This window comes from Xenopus tropicalis, chromosome 6, assembly GCF_000004195.4.
Source record: "Xenopus tropicalis strain Nigerian chromosome 6, UCB_Xtro_10.0, whole genome shotgun sequence".
Lineage (NCBI taxonomy): Eukaryota > Metazoa > Chordata > Amphibia > Anura > Pipidae > Xenopus > Xenopus tropicalis.
This window is the reverse complement of record NC_030682.2, coordinates 61,494,260-61,515,769: the sequence shown is the minus strand read 5'-3', so window position 1 is coordinate 61,515,769 and position 21,510 is coordinate 61,494,260. Positions and strand designations below refer to the sequence as shown.

The following is a 21,510-nucleotide window of genomic DNA, read 5'->3' as shown; positions in this document are numbered from 1 at the left end:
ATACAGTACATACACAAAGGATGGCACACCTCTACATATCATACCTCGGGTGCTCAGTAAAGAGTTTCAATAGTCCAAAAAAAACCAGCAACACCAGGATTTCTTGTGAAAAAAGAGAAAACGTGTATTTAAACTAGCATGATAAATATATATATATAACGTCAGATGCATTTTTGCGAAAAATTTTTCTATTTATTTATCATAAGACCTGTGAGTGCGGGACCTTGTATTTTCCGTTTTATATATATATATATATATATATTTTTTTTTGTTATTTTTTTTTTTTTGCACTGGTTATCAATGGAGCAATAATAGATGCTGTAAAATTCAAAGGCAGAATATTAATATTCTAGTATTATTCTAACTATTAGAAATTAACTAATTATGTTTCCACATGGAAAAAAGCTTATATGCAAATTAACTTGGGTTATTTACATTTATAGGATTGACAAGCCAAAAGCCTTATCCTTGTTGTTGCATACAGCAGACATAAGCCATCCAGCAAAAAACTGGGATCTCCATCATAGGTGGACCATGTCTCTACTAGAAGAATTCTTCAGACAGGTAGTTCATGCTAAAAGTACTTAAGTATCATGGAATCCAAAGTGTTAAAAATTGCCCAAGAGGAATGGAAAAGAAATGAAAATACAATCAATTATTTCATAAATGATTTTCTGCCATGGATAGTTGGCAAAATCATGTGCATGAATAATATTATACATTTCAACATGCATGGACTGTTTACTGTGAGCAGCAAAGTATGCCCTGGAGCGCTGAGGGGCCCTAGGTTGTACCCCATAGAGGCCATACACTTCACTTGCATCCTGGCTTATGGTCTTTGCTGTTGCACTCTTTCTTCTTCTCCCTCTGTGGTGGGGTTTTTCTTTTTCGTTACGTTTCTAAATTTTCTTATGTCATATGATGGTAAATCCAGTGCAAAGTACAGAGCACAGCACTGACAGGCACAAGCCTGTCCATAAGCAGACAGTAAGAATCCCTAACATCCTTCACCCCCAGTGCACATGGTTTCCTTAATGGGTTGCGCTCATTTTTCTCCCTGTCTGTATGCAATTCTGCATGAATAAACACAGTGCTTTGTGCATAGTTTTGCCCAGTATTGATAAATGAGACTCTTCTTTGGTTTTCTGCAGTACTTAAAGAAAACCTTTTGAAATGTACCATTGACACAGCTAGCAGTTAAACGTACCAAACCTTAGTGCATCAGTCTTTACTTCATTTCAGATAAAGTAGTTATTGTGAACTATCATGCCTGTCCATATCTGAGATATGTTTAGGCTGCAAAATGTGTAAATTTTAAATGACCTGTCTCTGTTTACTGGTAACTCTGTTAAACACCAGAGTCTTGCCCATCTAGCGCTGAATATTTAATTATGACTGTCATTTTGTAATGCCCATCTGAGGGATGAGTCACTATCAGTCAGTTTCACTTGCTTTATTAGACATGTTTCATTCCTTCCCTTTATTAGATTATTCACATTACCAAGATAGCTGTGAAATGACTGACAGACTTTGGTAGATAGAGATACAGCACCTTCAGCTATGTTTTTCCTTCTTAATGGATACAGAGTATGTTAACTCCTAATCTCTATTCATTTTCATAAAAAAAACTTTTATATTTTGTGCTGCATGCAGGTTTAGTAAAGTTGTCTAAGGACCCCCCCAAATTATTGCCTTGTAAGATCAAGCATAACTCTTTCTATTTAATCATACATTAGCACAATTTATTTAAGTAAGCTTTAGTACATATAAAGTTCAAAACAATTATGTTATGATGAGGATGGTAAAAAAAACAGGGCATAACAGGAGAATGCTGGATCAAAATAGATATTCTGTTGAATAATTATTTTAAAAATGGAATACAGATACTATTTTTTCCTTTGGACACAGCTGCATTATAGCTGTATTATCAGCCAAAAAGAATAGCAGCTCTGCAAAAGTGAATATCTAACATGAATATCTAGCATAGATATCCCAAGCCTTAGCTTGGCCTACCTTTAGTAGTTTTGTACTATTGCTGGTGCCTAAGGCCCAACCAAGTATTACTTGCATTTGTAATGGGAAGGTATCTTCAATAGTGATGAGATAATCTGTCCTGTTTTGTTCAGCCAAATAATTCTCCAAAACTGTAGAAGAATTCGCAAAACGGTGAAAAATTAAAGTATTATTATTTGCCCAAACTCTGGAGGAATCACTTTTATTTTATTACTTGAAATGCATAGCAACTTTAATGTGCACTACTTGGGCAAAAAAGCCAAAGTAAAGGTAGCTTTGTGCCCTATTTCTTTCCCTTTGCCCCATACTGTGCAGTGTGGTATATGAACTTGACTCTGCAGTCATTGACAGTTGTTAAGTAAAATAAACAGACCTCTTACTGTAAGAGAAAAATGCAACACATATAGAATTACAAAAAAGGGAATTTTGTGATAATAGCAAACCCATGGATAGGACAGTACCTTGAACTTGATCTCAACCTAGATATAATTCATCCTTATTAGAGGTAAAACAGTCCTATTGGCTTTATTAATGTTTAAATTATTTTTTAGTAGGCAAAGTGTAAAACCCCAGGTCCCAAACATACCAAATAACAGGTCCCATACTTGTACTCCTAATTTTTCCTGGTTATCCAAAACAACTCTGAAGGAGAATCAGCGAGATCCAGCTTGTAGAGATGGCATGCAGCTTCTGGGAAAGAAGGTTTAGAAAGTCTGACATAAATTAGCAGCTCAATACCCAACAGTAGCAGTTAAAACAAGGATCACAAAATCATTATTGGAAACATACCAGAAAAAAAGGCTGCTTTAAGTGTGGTGGTTGCCAAACATGCAGTGGCATGTTACAGAGTGAGACTTTTATACCCCCCCACATGGGAACAGTCTATTTTAAGTCATTTTCTGCAAGCCAAACACTCATTGCCTCAGTTTAGGCATATGATAATAGGCCATATTCCTCCTCTGAGTAGAGGTTTGGGGTCGCGTGGGGGTGTATACTGTATATCCAGCAAAAGAGGACAGTCTGGTCTCTTCCCTGTATACTATCACAGAGTACAGACCCACACACTCATACATGTAATACATTTTTACACATCAAATCCATACCTACATACATACACTTTGGTTTATTTGATTATTTTGGTAGGCTGTCAATGATGCATTTGACTGGCCAGATATTCTGTACATTTTATATGATCTCTGTAACTTATTTCCCCACATTTAGGACCATATTTATTTACATTGGAGATAAACAACACCGGTGATGTTTCTGATAGCAACCAATCAGAGCTTTGCATTTGTTCTGTAACTTGTAGGTGACTGTTCACATGTAACTGCTGATTGGTTGCTATTGGAAACACTGGTAATGTTTGTCTCTAGTGTTCCTAAATATACTTTCAATATCACCTTGGTGAGTGTTGTTTGTTGAACATAGAACTTGCACAAATTTATTATCTATGCAAAATATTTAACAGAAGATTTCTGAAAAACGTAATATGGGTTCTAAACATACAGGTTGCCATAGCAACAGAGTGCCACAAAAGAGGAACTATTTGTTATTTTTTTTTCTGTTTAGTATTTTGATGTCTCACTCTTGATAACAGAACATTTTTTTTTTAATTTTTTTTTAGTGCCATGGGGTGGGGTGATAATGATATTGTTTTTTCAACGCTCAAATAACTTTTGTGAACTTTTTTTGCATAAGCCCAAGTGAAAAAAGAGAGGCTGGTTATTATCCTTTAAATAAGAAGTGACTGGACTATTGTTTGCATTTATGCAAAACTGAATGCAAAATCACAGTAATGCCATGAAAGCTTTGTGATGTAGCTGCTGCATGTGTCATTATAAGAAGAAAGCACAGTAACGTGTGGTGAAAATGCATGAATTACATTCTGTATATTATAGTATTTTAAATGTTTTGATAATTTTATATTCAAGGGTGACAAAGAAGCAGAACTTGGACTTCCCTTTTCTCCCCTGTGTGACCGCAATTCAACTATGGTTGCCCAGTCTCAAATAGGTAAGGCATAACGCTTTTATGCAGGAATTTGCATTAAAATGATCTTTGTTGTTTTCAGTCTAAGAATTTTTATAAGGTTTGCATTTCACTTGAATACTCCTTTTCCTTTGGACTTCAGGGAAGACTTTGCAGATAGTAATGTACTGTATATAGTGGTGTAAACTGCAGAAAAATACAACTAACATCCATCATATTAGGTTGGTTACTTCTGTTATATTACTTGCAATGGGCTCCGTTTAGAGCAGCTGAAATGTTGATTGATGCAGATACAGGAATTTTTTCCTATGCTTATATTTGTAGAATGCTTTAAGCCCTAATTCTGATACATTTTGTGGGTGTTGATTTTTTCCTGTGTTTTCTGTGCCTTGTGGCTTATGTTGATGCTTTGGCTCCATCTAGTGTATTTTGTGAAGATTTTTATAATGTACAGTATGAACCAGATTAATGGATTAGAAGCAAAGACTACTTAAATACCAGGATTTATAGATGGATTTATCTCTTTTTAAACTACAACAAACAAATTTATATATGAACATAAAAATGAGTGTGTGTTTAGTTTAACTATAAACTGCTGTAACTATTTTTAAATTTTATTTGTGTGAATATTTCACAGGGTGGGCCAAGCCGACCAGGCACCAAGGCAACCCGGTTGGCCACCTCGCCCCTGCATCTTCCCACTCCCCGTTTGATGCGCATTGCCCCCACCATGTTATGACAGCCGGTGGGGCAAGAGAAGGGAGTGTGGACTAGGGGCAGGCAGGAGAGGTTGCTGCCTGGCGCCCCCCAATTGTTGTGCCCTAGGCAGGTGCCTCTTCTGCCTACCCCTAGTTCATATGGAGAAGGATACTACATCCTGTAGGGCCCGAATACTATTGTTTTATTCTTGCTGATGTTTTTTCTTTCAGTCTCTTATCTCATGCTATCTCCTGCTAAAGAAAAACTTATCTTTCTAGAAAAATCTTTCTTTTACTTACTGCTCCTTTTCTTTTAATTATTATTATTATTATTTTTTTAATAATGGTGCTTTTGACACATTCTACCTTACTTGATTAATCATGCCTACCTGCTTGGCTTTGCTATACTTATGATATACTCCAGCACTGGGGACTGAAAGTTTAATCTCGCAAGCAGTCCTAGCACAGATCATTAAGTTAGTATAGGAAAAGCAAGCAGAAGAGCAAAAAAATTGTGAAACTTTAAAAAAGAATAGCGAAATGGCAAAAAAAAATTGTGAAACACAACTTTTTTGCCACACACAATTTTTTTGACGCTGCAAATTTTTTTCGCAAAAAAAACTGCCAAAGGTGAAACGCAGAAATTCACTGCGAATCCATGCCTGCCAATAAATTTTGCTTATCACTACCATTACAAACGACACAGAGCAGTGCAGGAGAGAAGTTGAGTAATGTGGTGGGGGATGTTATTGTATAGTCACATACCTGAACTTGAAAGCAAACAGCAGCACTGTGATAGGAAACTCTGACACTGTGTGGTCACTGTGGTATAAACTAACAACACCATTTGACTACACTACCTTCCTGTCCTCCTGTCAGTAAAGCATTTAGGTTCTGCCTTGCAAGCCCTCATTGACAAGCCCAAAGGATATAAAATGTCAGATATCCCCTTAAATCTTTTGTATAAAGTCTCTGGTGCAAAATGCATCAGTCAAAGCTCCTGAAACCCCTGCATTTAATGGATTTTTTTCATTAGTTTCAGTAGTGCTGTGCTTAGTTTTGTGCAGTCTGTGCAAAGACATCAACCTAGAGAAGCAGCTTGCAGGGGGGTTGTGCATGTAGCACAACACTTGGAAAGTACTGTAGGTGTGGCCTAATAATGTAAGGGAGCATGGCCTATTATATCATCAGTAATTACATCACTGAACATGCACAAATCTTAAACTGGCACTTGTATGTCTTCATCTGTCCTTGATCTGTCAGCTTCAACTGTTCTCCTGTTTATATAATTTTTGTAACCCTTTCTTACCCTGTTTCCCCGAAAATAGGACATCCTCCGAAAGTAAGGCACCCCCCCCCATTTTTCACCCCCCTCGGAAAATAAGGCACCCCCCGAAAATAAGACACCCACCTATACGATGGAATAAATGTGTACTGTATTCTTCCTCATGGAAAAATAAGACATCCCCTGAAAATAAGAGCTAGTGCATATGTTGGAGCTTAAAAAAATATAAGACAGTGTCTTATTTTCGGGGAAACACGGTAGCACAGAAATTGGATTGCACTCACTTCTCTGGGCTGTTGCCTGTTGAGTAGGCTGAGTCCCTTTGCATATATGAAAGGAAAGATACTGGGAACTGGGATTTACATTGCTGTGCCCCACCTATTGGACACTGAGGAGCACACCTCAGGAGAATTACACTAGGAAATAATCCAAGTTTTGCAGCAAAGATAAACTTTATATAAAAGATAAAATAAGCAATAACTGTTAAATGCAATATCGTTTAAACCCTGCACTGGGGAACTTGTGTAGTATATCAGGAGAAACACTTGTCCTTACACAGGGGACACACGAGGATGGCAACAGGCGGTTGTTCCTCTGTAATTGGCTCTCTCTGCAACTGAGGATCCTTTATAACCTGCTGATCCCACCTGTGGTTTTGGGTCCAAAGCCAGGCACTCCCTGGGTCCTCCACCTCTCCCAGAAGTGCCCTGGGGCTCCCAGCCAATCAGATTTCTCTCCAGTATGTAACCGGGCTAGACGATGTCACAGACAGAAAAACAGGGGAAAGAGTGCTCTGATCCCCTACATGGTATAATATAATCCTTTGTCAGGAAGAGAAGGGTCAGATGCAAGAATTTGTGTTGTATATGAATTGTCTGGTTAGACTGGGGCTGGGATTGTTGAATATAAAATGCAGTAATACATCGAGTAATATATTTGTCTCTTTCCATATATTCTGGAGGGGATGGGGAGAGGTGGGTTTGTGGTAACATTGCACAGAAGGGAGAAGTCCCCTGAAGGAAAACACAAAGAGCTGTAGCTTATAATGAATACTATACCCCTTACTAATCAGTATAAAGAAGTCACATTGGAATTGTGTGACCCGTATAAAAGCTTTTATATGGTCACCTAACCCTACTGTGACTTCTAATATCTATATATAAATTACAGTAGGGGGTACATTATTCACTATATAAAAGGGTATTTTCCTAAATGAGGAAGCATTTTCTTAAGTGTTGAGCAATCTGTTTATAGTGACATGATTTGAGAATCTTATGTTACATGTGCAATAATCATTTTTATATGCAATAATTCAGTTAGAATTTGACATAAGTGGCAACATTTTTGTTACTGTGCACTTGTGTTTATGGGAGGCCCCATATACATAACTTTATAATGCATACAGCAACAATATGTGAATTTAAATGCAGTGAAATGCTAAAGTATTGAAAATGAATGAGATTAAATTGTTTGAAATATGTGGAAATACAATTATTTTTTTTGTTAAATAGTCCAGCCTTTTCTTACAAGCTTTTTGTTTGAAATGTCTTATTATCTTTTGATATATTAATGTACCTGTATGTGCGTTCGGATGATCCCTCTTCCTGTGAGCATACTGGACACAATAGATTTTACCTTATAAAATGCTGATATTATATTAATAATCCTATTCTGCAGGTTTTATTGATTTCATTGTGGAGCCCACATTTACCGTGTTAACAGATATGATAGAGAAAATTGTAGTTCCACTCATCGAGGAAGCATCGCGATCTGGGCTTACAGGATTTCGGCGATCAAGGTAAGAAAAGAACAAGACAGCATCAGTATCTAACATAAAGTTATTTGTTGTAGACCACACAATGCTTTTTTTTTGCTTAATAATAAAACACATTAGTGCACACAAAACCAGCATATGTTCAGGATATTTCTCAGTTACCCATGGCTAAACATTAGTTGGAAGTAAAAAACAATCCCAGTAAGCTTAAACGTAGGCCAACTGAATATGTCCAGAGCAGGAAACCGGAATAGTGAAGCAAGAGGATATATGATATATGACCTGAACCAGAAAACTGTTTCTTGGGTAAAGGCTGAATGTTTTACTTTTTAAATGATTCTCTCTATTTTTGATGGCATTTTGTTCTTCAAACACAAGTTTTTTTTTATGTCACATGGATTTGTGTGGGTATTTTCAGTAACATTATGCAGCTTTAATATGAATTTAATGAATATGGAATGGGTTGAAAATATTAACAATTGAACAATAGATATGGTATTTGCTATGTCTTACACAAATCTGCATAGTATAACTAAATTCCTAGTGCTTATCCCACAGTCCCTCAAGTGTGGGAAGAGATAAAGGGGCATGTTTATAAGGAGCTCATTATCTCTATTAAATCACAGTCTTTTAATCACAGTCCTTACTAGCCTCTATGTTATTCTGTTTATATTATATTATCCTTTTTTTTTTTTGCATTTTAGTTTGAACAGCATTACCACCTCAGACGTTAAAAGATCAAGTGTGAAAAGCACTGGATCAGAAGGAAGTGCCTCATTAAACTGTTCTATCCTCACTGTGGATTTTAAAAGTTTTAAATGTACCTGGTATGATGTTGTACTACAAAATAGAGAAAAATGGAAGACTCAAGCAGTAAAAGGTGATTCTTAATCATAAATATATATGGTATTTATATTACACATTTTACACATTGTTACATACATTTTATTTTCAGATAACCCTACTGCATTCTATTAAAAATGTGCCACTATAATCAAATCTAAATACTATTTTATGTGTTTCTGTTGGCTCTCAAAAGTACAGATGAGCAAGTTTTTTGCCAGGTTTTGCAACATGAAAACATCCAGTGGCCACAAAAAAAAGTTGCCTCGTGGAAAAAGTCTCTGAAAAAAATGCCAGTTGATTCAATGCATTTCGTGAGTGTTCATTGTTTTGTGTACCAAATGGATTTGCTTCCAGAACAAAAGCAAAATTTATGACTGAAGAACTATTGTCAATTTAAGATTTCCAAATATTTGGAAGTAAATATTTGGTGAAGTCAGTTAAATCTCAAGATCTTCAAAACAAACAGCTTATATAGACAAATTTTCTTAGAGACACACATACCCACCTTCCTTCAGTTACACACCCTGGGGACATATCAGGGAAAGTTTTCAGGATCGAGCCTTACCATTTGGCATAGCTAACTCAACGAAAACTTTTACAAAGATGTTATCTTGTATTGTAGACCTTAGACTAAACAGATATACACATATATATGTATATTAGAAAAGTCTCATCAAACATACTTTAAATGTGGACAACTGTTTATGAGTCAAGTAGGAATGTTTTAATAGATTATATTTCACCTGAACTGCTGCATATAATCTAATTGCATGCATATTACCCTGGAGAAAAGTAATACAATTCAATACTGTAACCAGTGGTATATAATTTCCCTTCCTATTTTATTTTATTTTTTTTCCTTTTTTCTTGTTGATTTGTTTCATGTATGTTACATAAAACAATAAAAGGATAAACTATAAAAAAAAGAATATACAAATTTAAAAATATAGGACCAGTTTCTCCCTCTAAGTAGAGTACCAGCCTAATTTGAACAGATCACCTAGATGTCATAACAGTGTAAATGTAGTGTAAACATTAGGTTTAATGGCCACAGTATGCAGTATCACAGTATACTATCGGATTTATCTTAATGTGTAGTGCCCCAGGGCATACAGTAGTTTTCACGCAGTTCCAAAGTTTATTGCCCCCAGAACACACAGCAGTATAAATGCTGTTCCAGTTTCATATTATGCATAAAACGAACTAGTATGATACCAATTATACCAAATACCCACTGGTAGCTTTTTGTTTAACTGAACACATACCACCACAATGCAAGGTTCATTTGAATTAAAATAAACTACCTGCCCACTGGCAGCATAACATTCATTATTATTATTAACTATGGGAAAATTCAATCTCAGATTGAATACGCAACAATGGGTTTTTAAAGTTATGTTGCCAGTAGACAGAAAGCATTTTAACTTGCCAAACTGCTCTAAGAGCAGTTAATAATGCATGTTAGGAACTTGTGCTGATTTTATTGTGGGATAACTCCTTTTATTGAATTTATTGTGGAATAACTCATCTAAATATTTGCCCATCAGGTGCCTATCCTCTAATACCGTGAAGGGCATGCAGGATAAAAAAAGTCTGCCTGTATGGCAGACACAGGCAGCATAGGTCAGGCATTGTATGGCACACACAGGCAGGGTAGGGCAGGCATAGTATGTTACACATAGGCAGGGTAGGGCAGTATGACACACACAGGAAGCATAGGGCAGGCAGAGTATGGCACACACACGCAGGGTAGGGCAGGCAGAGTATAGCACACAGAACCAGTATTCTGCCTGCCCTACCCTGCCTGTGTGTGCCATACTCTGCATGTGTTTGCCATACTCTGCCTGCTCTATGCTGCCTGTGTCTGCCATACTGTGCCTGCCCTATGCGCCTGTGTGTGTCATACTCTGCCTGCCCTATGCTGCCTGTGGGAGGTGAACCTCCTACATTAGAGGAATGGCGCTTCCATTTGAAGCAGCATAGGTGTTTTTTCACGGTGAGGGCAGTGAGGTTGTGGAATGTCCTTCCTAGTGATGTTGTAATGGCAGATTCTGTTAAAACCTTTAAGAAGGGCCTGGGTGAGTTCTTGAACAAGCATAATATCCAAGGCTATTGTGATACAAATATCTACAGTTAGTATTAATGTTTGTATATATAGTTTATGTATGTGAGTGTATAGATTGGTAAGTATAAGTGTAACTATGTAACCTGGCAGGCATTTGGTCATTTGCAAATATGGATTTAAGGGTGTGTCTCAATATGACATAATATGATTCTTTCACATATGGCATAAAGGAACATATATGATACATAGATATTGTCTGTGATTGGCAATAAAAAAGTGGTGAAACCAGTTATGGCCATCTTTGACACACTTTGATTCAATTTATTCTGACATGAAATTTTTAACATAAAAAATATGTCTTTATTACTCTCATACCTACAATATTTTTACAACATTACAACAATTTTTATATTCAACAGGGCTTAAATATGAACAATTGGCAAATTTGTACCTGGGCAGTAACCCATGGCAACCAAACAGCTGGTTGAAAATCACTGATTGGTTGCAATTGGATGGAAAATGCTAATCACTGGTTGCTACAGGTTACTGTGAAAATGTGCCCAGTGTCCATAAACAAGCACTAGGTGGCTTAATAGGGTAGGCTTAACTATGTACAGTTATGAAGCACCCAGCTTTCTTATTTTGAGACAGTAGGCCTGATTTACTGTGTTAGGTACTAAATGCACCATTGCAATTGCCCATGGCAACCAATAAGATCTTTATGTGTGCAGTTTAACGCCTGTATTTGTAAATAAACCTTAAGTTCCTAATAACTACCCAGTGACACTATGCTTTACTGCAGTAGATCTTGGGTATTATGAAATTTCCCTTTTAATAATGTTCACCAAGCTAATATATTGGATTTTAGTACTATTGTTACTATTACAATTGTTCTTACAGATTCTGGGTGATGCCAAGTCCTATAATGGCTGCAGGCCACACACTATTACTTCTTATATGGAAAGTTACCAGCAAGAAAATGACTTTGTTATAACCATCACAGTAAATTACGATACTGAGCATTGATAGATAATTAAACTTTAACTTATCTTATGAAGCATATTTGCAATTACGACACTGGACACTTTACTTATTCAGCCTGCTGAATAATTTAACAATTTATAAATCAATGGTATATTATTACATCCAAGCCTGAGGCCTAATTTCAACACATAAGGAAAGCTAAGCACAAGAATGAACTGACTAAAAAATGAATAATAGGTCAGAACATTTTTATTATAGACTCATTTCTGGGTTTTTTTAGCATTCACCAGAATTCTAAACTTTTAATTGGTTTTGCTGGCAGGCTCATATGACTGCAATATTTTAAGTAGGTATGGTCTTCTTGTAAAAATTAAAAAGATGAAATTGATTTTCCAAGGTAAAATTAGCAATGTACTATTATTTTGTATTTAAAATAAATATAAGATTTTCTTGACAAATATGTAAGTAAAAAATGGATGTAAACTTACTCGGAGTACTCCTTTTGGCATTTACATTAATTTCTGTTTTTATTGGGTTCTTGCATATTAGACACTGTAGGCTGCTTACCTTATTCAGTAACCCCAACTGAGCATGTAGCGCTAGCATGGTGACATTTTCACTGATATGGGTGGGTTTATCAATAATCAACCAAATGTATAATTAATCAAAAAGAAAGAAAGTTGAATCATTATACGAAATGCTTATTTTTTTTAAGGTTTTTATTTTGCAAAAACAAAACAAGAAACACCAAACAAAATTGACCCATAGTATCTGGGTACAGGGGACAGTTTCAATACAGTAGGGGTCTCAATATACATATAAGAGATCATAAAGATATGATTATAAAAACCAGCAGTTTGGTAATGATAGTTGGGGGTTGACATCTAACCAATGAGATGCTCATCTTTATATTAATATAATATGGATTATTTCTTAGCAACTCCTCAAATTGTTTTCATTGTTTAACTTGAATGGTTTTTATACTGGATTCAGAACAGTTATTGCTATCTGCTCTACCTATATTCTAACACAACTATGGGATTTTTTTCTAAACAGATGCAGATGAGAAAGCTAAAAGAGAAGCAGAAGAAAAAGATAAAAGAGATCCAGATGAAAATCACCAGGAAAAGGAGGATAAAAAGACTGATGAAAATGAAGATAAAAATGACAAACCTTTGTTAAACAAACATGAACCAAACAAAGAACATCATTCTGGAGACAGCAAACTTACAGAATCTAGTCAGGGAAATATAAATGGGACTCGTTTACCAAATGCAAAGAATCAAGAATGTTCCTCAGGAGATCAAACTAATCAAGAAAAGTTGGGAGACACAGACAGCAAACAAGTAGTACAAAATGGTGAGTCTGCTCTGCATTTTTCTACATATAATGGCACATAGTTAACTTTCCCACTATATTCAAGTCAGTGTTAGCCATGAATTCTAAACTCGGGGGCAGATTCATCAAAGTACGAGTTTGAATCCCGAAATGTGTAAAATTCAGATTAGATACGATAAATTCTGATTATCGGAAATGTCAAAAAATGACATTTACAAAAAACCGTAATAGTCACAATAATATTGTAGTGGCAATCCAAAAGTCACAAAATTTTCATATAAATTCAATGTCAGAAAGGTTTTCCCGCCGTTTACGATCAGTAAACGGCGGGAAAACCTTTCTGACATTGAATTTTCTGTGCATGTTTTTGAAGACTCCCACAGGAAAAAGTTCTGATCACAATTTTTGAAATCTAATTTTTCTAAATCATGGCAAAATCCCAATTTTGAATCTTAATAAAACTGTCCCTAAGTCAGTGCAAGGGTCCCCTGGGAAAGTTAATGGAAGTACGATGACTGCATGGCACAGCACTGTGCTGCACTAATTTTTTTTAACTGGCATGGAGAAAAAACTTAGCAGCTGGATTCAGTGGGGTGTGTCTGACATATTTGCACCCCTAATGAATTGGACTTCTGTGTTCTTTATCAAGTGTCAACATATTCTACAGTGCTGTACAATATAAAGTAATAGAAGGGGTCATACATCAAGGATGCAGATTATATTCAAACACTGACAGTTACTGTAAAACTTGTAAAGGGATTCCTGCTCATTCAAACTTACAGTCTAAAGCAGTGCTGTACAACTGGTGGGCCCCCTTGTGTGGCCCCTTACCAGTCTGGCTGCTAGAACTGCTTACCTTTGTGTAAGTTTTAAATGGTATTGGTACTGAGATTAATTGGCCCCTGCATTAGTCACACCTCAGATTCAGACTGTACGCCCTTCCATTGTTCACACCTCAGATTTATTTTACCTGTGTGTGCCATACTTTGCTTGCCCTACAATTTCTGTGTGTGCCATATTCTGCCTGCCCTATGCTGCTGATGTGTGCCATACTCTGCCTGCCCTATGCTGCCTGTTTGCGCCATTCTCAGTGCCATACGCTGCCTATGAATGCCATACTTTGCCTGTGCTGCTATACCCTGCCTGCCCTATGCTGCCTATGTGTGCCATACTTTGCCTGCTCTATGCTGCCTGTGTGTGCATACTCTCCCTGCCCTATGCTGCCTATGTGTGCCATACTCTGCCTGCTCTATGCTGCCTGTGGGAGATGAACCTGGTGGGGGGTTGTTCTGGAAGTTTGTTAGCATTTGAAAATAGTTGTTAGGGTGTCCCTAAAGTGTATAATTCTGTTTTGGGGGTTGCTGGGCTATCCACAGGGGAGAATGAGGCATATGGATTTAAAGGTATGGCTTAATGGGCCTGATTCACTAAAGTGCGATAAAAATTATTGCACGCTTTTTTGCGTTAAAAAACGCAAAATAATTTGCGCGCGATTCACCATAGTATTATCGCGTGCGAAAAATCGCCATTTTCGCATGGGTTATTTCTCGCACTAGTTTTACTGCATGCGTTAATTTCCGCGCTGAAAAGAATACGATCGCATGATTCACTATAACTTTTGCGCGCTAAATATCGCATTCGGCTATGCGAAAATTAACACCTACAACAGGCAGGCGAAAAATTATACAAAAGTACAGTAAATGATTTTTTGCAATAAAATATGGACTTACAGTGTTATTTATTCAAGTATGTGTTTCCCCTAGAGTGACGCAGCCGCCAGCTTGCAGCGAAATGTTCATTTTTAATATAGTAATTTTCTGCAAGTATTGGCGTGTATGGCTAACATGGTGTGCGTTCATTTGTGTGACTATTTATATTTGGCTACAAGTGATGAAATGTTTAGCCAGGCATGGATTCGCAGCGAATTTTTGGACGTGCGTTGAATTTTTTTGCGGCGGATTTTTTCATACGTTTCGCAAAACAATCCGCTAATGGCAAAACTCATGAAAAAATTTGCCACACAAGCGTCAAAAAATAATAGTCACAGCAACAATTTTTTTGCCCACATAAATTTTTGCCGTTTCGTGGATCTTTCGAAAGATTTGCTAATTTTTCACTAAAGATAACCAGAACACATTTGCTCATGACTAGTGGCTACTATTTATAAGCATCTACTATTTATATGATACCATTTATATGCTACCATTTATATGTGGCTAATATTTATATACACCATTTATATGCGGCGACAATTTTTATACACTATTTCTAAGCTACCATTCATATGCAGTGACTATTCGCGGGCGTAATTTAGCACATGTACCAGCAAATACCGCATTGAATTAGTCTTCGCGAGTTAAATAACGCATGCGCGAGTATGCTTATAGTGAATCGTGCGAAAAATCGTCAAAATTAAGCCGCTGTAAAAATTTTAGCGCACAATAAAAATAGCGCACGTTTTATCGCCCTTTCGTGAATCAGGCCCAATATGACTTAATAAACTTTTTATATAGTTATATATTTATATATTTACACAGGAGGTGAGTGGTGTAAAATACTAATCACACTATAAAATGTTGAATATATTCTGTAGTGTGGTCAGCAAACAGTAATCAGTATGCCCTGTAATTATATGGAAGGAAGCTGAAGCATAATGAACTCTTGAGTTGAATTTTTTTTTTTCTTTAATTTAATTTTAAATTATTTTCTTGCTGCAGACATGTGCTGATATTTTAGGCAGACACTTTCAGTATTGACAGTGAACATATTTGTCTAATCTCTGGTGTAAATATCTGCACTAAAGCTAAATAAAGCTGTGAAAAGATGTCTATTTTGTATTTTCAATAGTCAGCTCAGGTTATTAGTACAGGTATCGGACCCCTTATCCGGAAACCCGTTATCCAGAAAGCTCCGAATTACGGAAAGCCCATCTCCCGTAGACTCCATTATAAGCAAATAATTCAGAATTTTAAAACTGATTTCCTTTTTTTATGTAGAAATAAAACAGTACCTTGTAATTGATCCCAACTAAGATATAAATAATCCTTATTGGATGCAAAACAATCCTATTGGGTTTAATGAATGTTTTATTAATTTTTTAGTAGACTTAAGGTATGGAGATCCAAATTACGGAAAGACCCCTTATCCGGAATACCCTTGGTCCCGAGCATTCTGGATAATGGGTCCTATACCTGTATATCAGGAGCCAGCTGATGCTCAGATACTCTAAATATAGAACAAATATTTGAATTATCCACTGCTATAAAAACCATTTGGATATTCTGTATTAAAGAAAATAAATTCATCCCGACATTAACTGTTACACTGGAATACCTATATTGTTTAGTGAAATATGTAAAATATAAGCAAAGCAAGTGCCTATCATGGATATATGATATGGTCAAAACATTTGCATTTATGAACTGGGGTGGGGGGGTGAGGTGAGATGTATACAATAAAATGTTGGGGCTAGTCCCCTTTGTATCAGCTTTGTGTGCCTACTACAGTTTAAGCCATTAACATATAACACAGTAGTAATTGTTCTAATTAATGCCAACTATTGGCACATAATTAAGCTTTGCCATTTATTTGGTTTATTATTCTTTATTTACTAGACTAACTTTGCCTGCATAGGTACCTCCAAATGGCAACACATCAGTAAATAAGGTTATGGAAATTTATAACAATTAATGTATGTTAAATAATGTAACTGCTAACAGAAACAAATGGGCCTTGTTATTAATTTAATTTAATTAATACAGAATTTTTTTCTGAGCTACTACCACTTGGTAAAATATCCCCAATCAGTTAAACATTAAATAAACCTAAAAGGAATGTCTTGCCACCAATATGGATTTATACAGTTTACCTATGATCTAGTTTTAATTTTTAAAGCAGGAAATTATTTGCTCAAAATGGCGCTAATGGAATAGTGGGTTTTTGGATAAGTGAACCCTTACATGTATAAATATTACTGCATTACATTTAACTACTGAGTGCTTTTTTATTTCTACCAGTCAGTATTATTATTCTTTATCATTTTTTTTTACAGGATGACATTTCCAGTTCCATCCTTAAGTTTAATGTTTTTTTTCTCTTTCAGAATAAAGTCAGTTTTGATGAATGATTTTTATTATTTCTCCAGATACTGACCATAATGTTAATTTAAAGAAAATGTGGGGAATGCATTTATATATAATTGTTGACAATGCAGAACTGAGAAATAGCATAGAATATATATTAAAACCATGTAATTTCGTGCTGTGATTGGTTTCATCATTTGATATTGCTTGCAGCAGCAGAACATCAGCCCTTTCTTAAGGCCAATGTTTAAAGCAAAGCTATAACTGGCTAATGAATACAGGTACAGTGTTACTAATGGCACTAAAGGAAAAAGCCTTATGTAGCAGGATGATGGCCATATTAACCCTTATTCTGTAAAATAGAAAAACAATTAGTGTTGCTGATATCCAGTGTTGCATACAGTGGATAGGTTCATTTACCTTACAAAGAGTGCCAAACATCATGATTATTGTTTTTATCAAACAAATGCTATTTGTCAATTCTGATTTTATACATTATTATTCTGTATAGTAACATAGAGAAATATGAAAGAGCTGGCAAGAAGAACAAAGTACTTTCACACATGTTATAGCCTGTGGCAGATACATCATTTAAGCCAGTGATCTATTTCTGATACTTCATTCAAAAGTATTGATAGAAAAAAAATTCTGAAAAACTGCTTGTTTTTTACTGAAAAAATCCTTGTTACAGCATAGCTAATAGAACCACAGGCCAGAGTTTATTGGTAGGGGAGGAGCCCTTGTGTCTGGGGATCTGTGTTTCAATGTAGTACAGAAAAAGAGATTGGGGGGAGAAACAGTACAGATTAAGTACAGTTCTTTCAAGTTCAGATATGTCTGTCAAAGAAATCTAACATAACCAAACTTTTTGCTTCCAAACTGTAAGGTTGGTTACTTCTTGCCTCTGTTGCTCACAGCAGACTATAATTCAATTAACCAAATTACTCATGTAGGATATTGGTAGATCACCTATAACAGGATAACTCTGAGCATGAGCATACAGTATCAGCGTTTAATGGTTTGTTAAGCTGCAAAACATATAACAATTATTTATTTTTGTTCAGAGATTTCTGCTAAAAATACTTGGAATCTACAAACCTTATGGATTTATCCACTTCCTTATCCATTATTATTCATTCTTTAACACCTTGGGTTGTGAACTAATTTTTAGTACCAGATTACCAGCCTGTACTTTAGTTGTTTCTTCAAGTCTATGAGGTAAAGCTTCCATTTGCTGAAGTCATTTATACAATTGTGAAACTGAATTGCAATTAGGTGGGGGCCAGGTTTGCCACAAAAAATTTCACCAAAAAAAAAACAAAAAAAAACCATTCACCAATGCATTTGGTATGAGAAAAAAAAATCGAAAAGCTCCCATTGACATCAATGTATTTGGAGTGAGAAAAAACATCCACTCAGCGTGCCGCCCCATGTTTGTGCCGCCCTAGGCCCGGGCCTTTGTGGCCTCCCCACTGCATTTGGCATGTATGAACAACATACAGTGAATTTAATGCATTTGGAGTGAGAAAAAACTTGAGGAAAAAAATGCCCACTGATTTAAAGCAGATTTTTTTGGGACAGATTTGTTTACTAATCTCTGATTAGACAGATCTTTACAGAAGTTTTCAATTGGCTTTCGTTTTTATTTGCTAGAAAATACTGCAACATAGCTTTGCCTCTTTCCTGCTACTGAAAATGCTCTGTAGTTGTCGGGGGCACTGAACTTAGCAACCAAAAATAGATTGAGAAAGCAGCTAACAATGTAATTGTAATTAATATTTTTAGTTGTGTATCTTTATTTTCAGGTTCTCTCAAGTGATGAGCAAATTTTTTTCGCCCAGCATGCATTTGGCACAAAATTACACATTGCACCATTAGTGATTTTGTTTTTCACCACAACAAAAAAATTAGCTAAAGGAGAAGAAGTTTTGCTCATGAAAAAAAGTCTAGTGCGTCAAAGTTGTAAGGTAGCCACATTTCCTGGAAATGTTACATTCTAAATAACTGAGGCACAGGCAGTATTACCTTGTGTTTGCTGTACACAAACCATTACCACAAGGTAGTAATTTTCTTGCTTAAATATTTCATGGACTTTAGCTGCCCTATAATGACAACTGATGCAGCTGTAAAATTCTTTTAATAGTTAGCTGAGTCATATAAAGAGTATATGTTAGAAATACTTTCTGTACAGTGTATAACCAGTATGAAACATAAACAAATATTCATTTTTACAAATAAAAAAACCACCATAATGTTATATAGAGAATTCATTCAGAACATCCTTTTTTGAGAGTAAGAAGATCAAACAAGGCTGTCTACATAATAGCCTTTTTCTAAAGAAAAGATAAATCTTTATCTGTCCATATTTCCATTTACATAATTAGGCAAGTTGCAAATAAACTAGCATATATTCCTATGCATTTACCCACAGTGCACGTTACCCCCATATCTTACACCTGTTCCTCTGGTAGGGAAAGAGAGAAAATTGCATGCACACTAAGGAGCAATTGGCCCAGGATTGCATAGAGCAGCTTCTTTGCACTTGCAATTTATAAATGAGCCTTAACGTGTTTATCATTATCGCCCCATTTTTATCAACAACAAAAATGCAGAACATCCATGTTGTTATATGTAAGGACCACAAGATGTCACTGTATTTCTGTAAAATATATCATAAAGTCAGCTTTATGTAAAGAATTAATATGTTCGCATATATTCTGAATTCTGATTCATTTAGCAGTGTAGTATTATATACATGTGTTTGCAAGTGCTGGTCGCTTATTAGAATGTGGCTGTTGAGGACAAACATGTTGAGGCTGAATGGGATTTTCAGATTTTGCAAGTCTTTTATTCATGCGCTTTAATGTGAGTGCATTTTGTATTACTATTATTATATTTTTTATTATTACACTTATTATATACAGTACAAGTGTTTGCAAGTGCTGGTCGCTTAATAGAATGTTCCAATCAAAGTTTCAAAATGGTTATATGTGAAAAATATATTAGTCAAGGAATTAGTCTTCTGATAGCGTGGTTATCTTTTTGCCCTTCAATATGATGACACATTGTTTTATAACAGACAAAGTTTGTCTTGAAATAAGAAGTTCTGGACTTATCTTGCCCAGTTGTTACTTACTTCATTTTAAGATTAGAGATATTATATATACAGTTGTAGCAGTGAAGTGTATCCACTATAGTAAAATAGTACTTCCAACCTTATTCTGATTGCCATGACCCTTCGCTTACAACCAACCCTTTGAAACCAATTGTTACATTCCTTAATGAAACACCATGAGCCTAAAATAGGTAAAAAGGCCACAGCATTTATTCACATTTTATCAAATAAATAGGACCTTGCCAGCCTCACCCCAAGGCAATATTCAAAGCCAGAATATCATAAGAGATCACTACTATGCTCTGCCATTCCTCACTGAAGACTTGAGATCAACACTATGTCATTATATCCACCACTGAGTATTAGGCTGCCTCTACCTACAGAGAGGATGGCCCCAAACTCTACAGAAGCTGCATTTCCCACCATGAGAGAAGTTCAGCAGCTCTGCTGCGGGTCCTGTATCTGCAGTCTTGATGATAGGAAATTCAAGCAGGCTGTTACCTAGCACAAGCAGTAGTAACATCTTTTTCAATCAACCCACCGTGCAGTCAAAAGAGAAAGTTTATGTAGAAGTCAACGAGAGTTGCCATGGGCAAAAATGTGTTATGTTTTTTTGAGTGTTTATACACCTATTGAAAATGATAAATACAAATTTGATGAATACAAATTTGATGCGTTTGAATTATTTTCACTTTTGTTTGATCAAACTCTTTTGGATTCAAATTTTTTTTGGAAATAAGCAAACAGTCAAAAAAAACCTCTAAAATTCACAAATTTGAATTCTGATAAATAAGCTTCCCCATGGATCTTATTGGACTTTATTTATTACTTGTTTTCTTATTTTATTTTTTTCTTAATATTGCATCTCCAGACATCAAACAGGTGACAACAGGGTTACATAGTCTGTCGTGTCCTACATCACCAACCACAACTGGCTATTATAAAAAAGGTAGGCTCACTGTTGATGAGAAAACTTGAAGTGAGCAAGTATCTTAAACGTGTATCACAGTGTTATAATAGGAGAACTAATAGAGAATGCAGCATCTATACCTGTAATTCCTCTATCTGTATCTCCCATCTTGTTCCTTTGGGTTATGATATAGGAGGGAATTTGATGACCATTGTGTGTGTTCATATCGCTATGGGCTACTGATGGTGCTTCCCATAGTGATGTCCAGACATTACATAGCTGTGTAGAGGTCTCAGGGCAGGTAAAGACATTATCAGGAACTTCACAGTAGTATAAGAGATGGCATAAGGCTCCTGGCACACAAGCAGATTGCTTTCTATAAATCTTCGCTACCATGGGCTACTAATC

General features: G+C 35.9%; 1 protein-coding gene across 8 annotated transcripts in view; it reads left to right on the top strand.

Moving 5' to 3' along the window:
* The window catches only part of pde1c (phosphodiesterase 1C), a 369,089-nt gene that overhangs the window by 339,370 nt on the left and 8,209 nt on the right, over positions 1 to 21,510 (top strand). For 7 of the 8 annotated variants that reach the window (XM_018094811.2, XM_031903900.1, XM_031903903.1 and 4 more), the window contains 5 exons: positions 444 to 564; positions 3,948 to 4,029; positions 7,666 to 7,786; positions 8,467 to 8,642; positions 12,714 to 13,016. In XM_018094811.2, the coding sequence (XP_017950300.1) occupies positions 444 to 564; positions 3,948 to 4,029; positions 7,666 to 7,786; positions 8,467 to 8,642; positions 12,714 to 13,016 (803 nt within the window). Of the gene's footprint in view, positions 1 to 443; positions 565 to 3,947; positions 4,030 to 7,665; positions 7,787 to 8,466; positions 8,643 to 12,713; positions 13,017 to 21,063; positions 21,142 to 21,510 lie in introns of all 8 variants that reach the window. The other variant, XM_031903901.1, reaches the window with a different exon arrangement.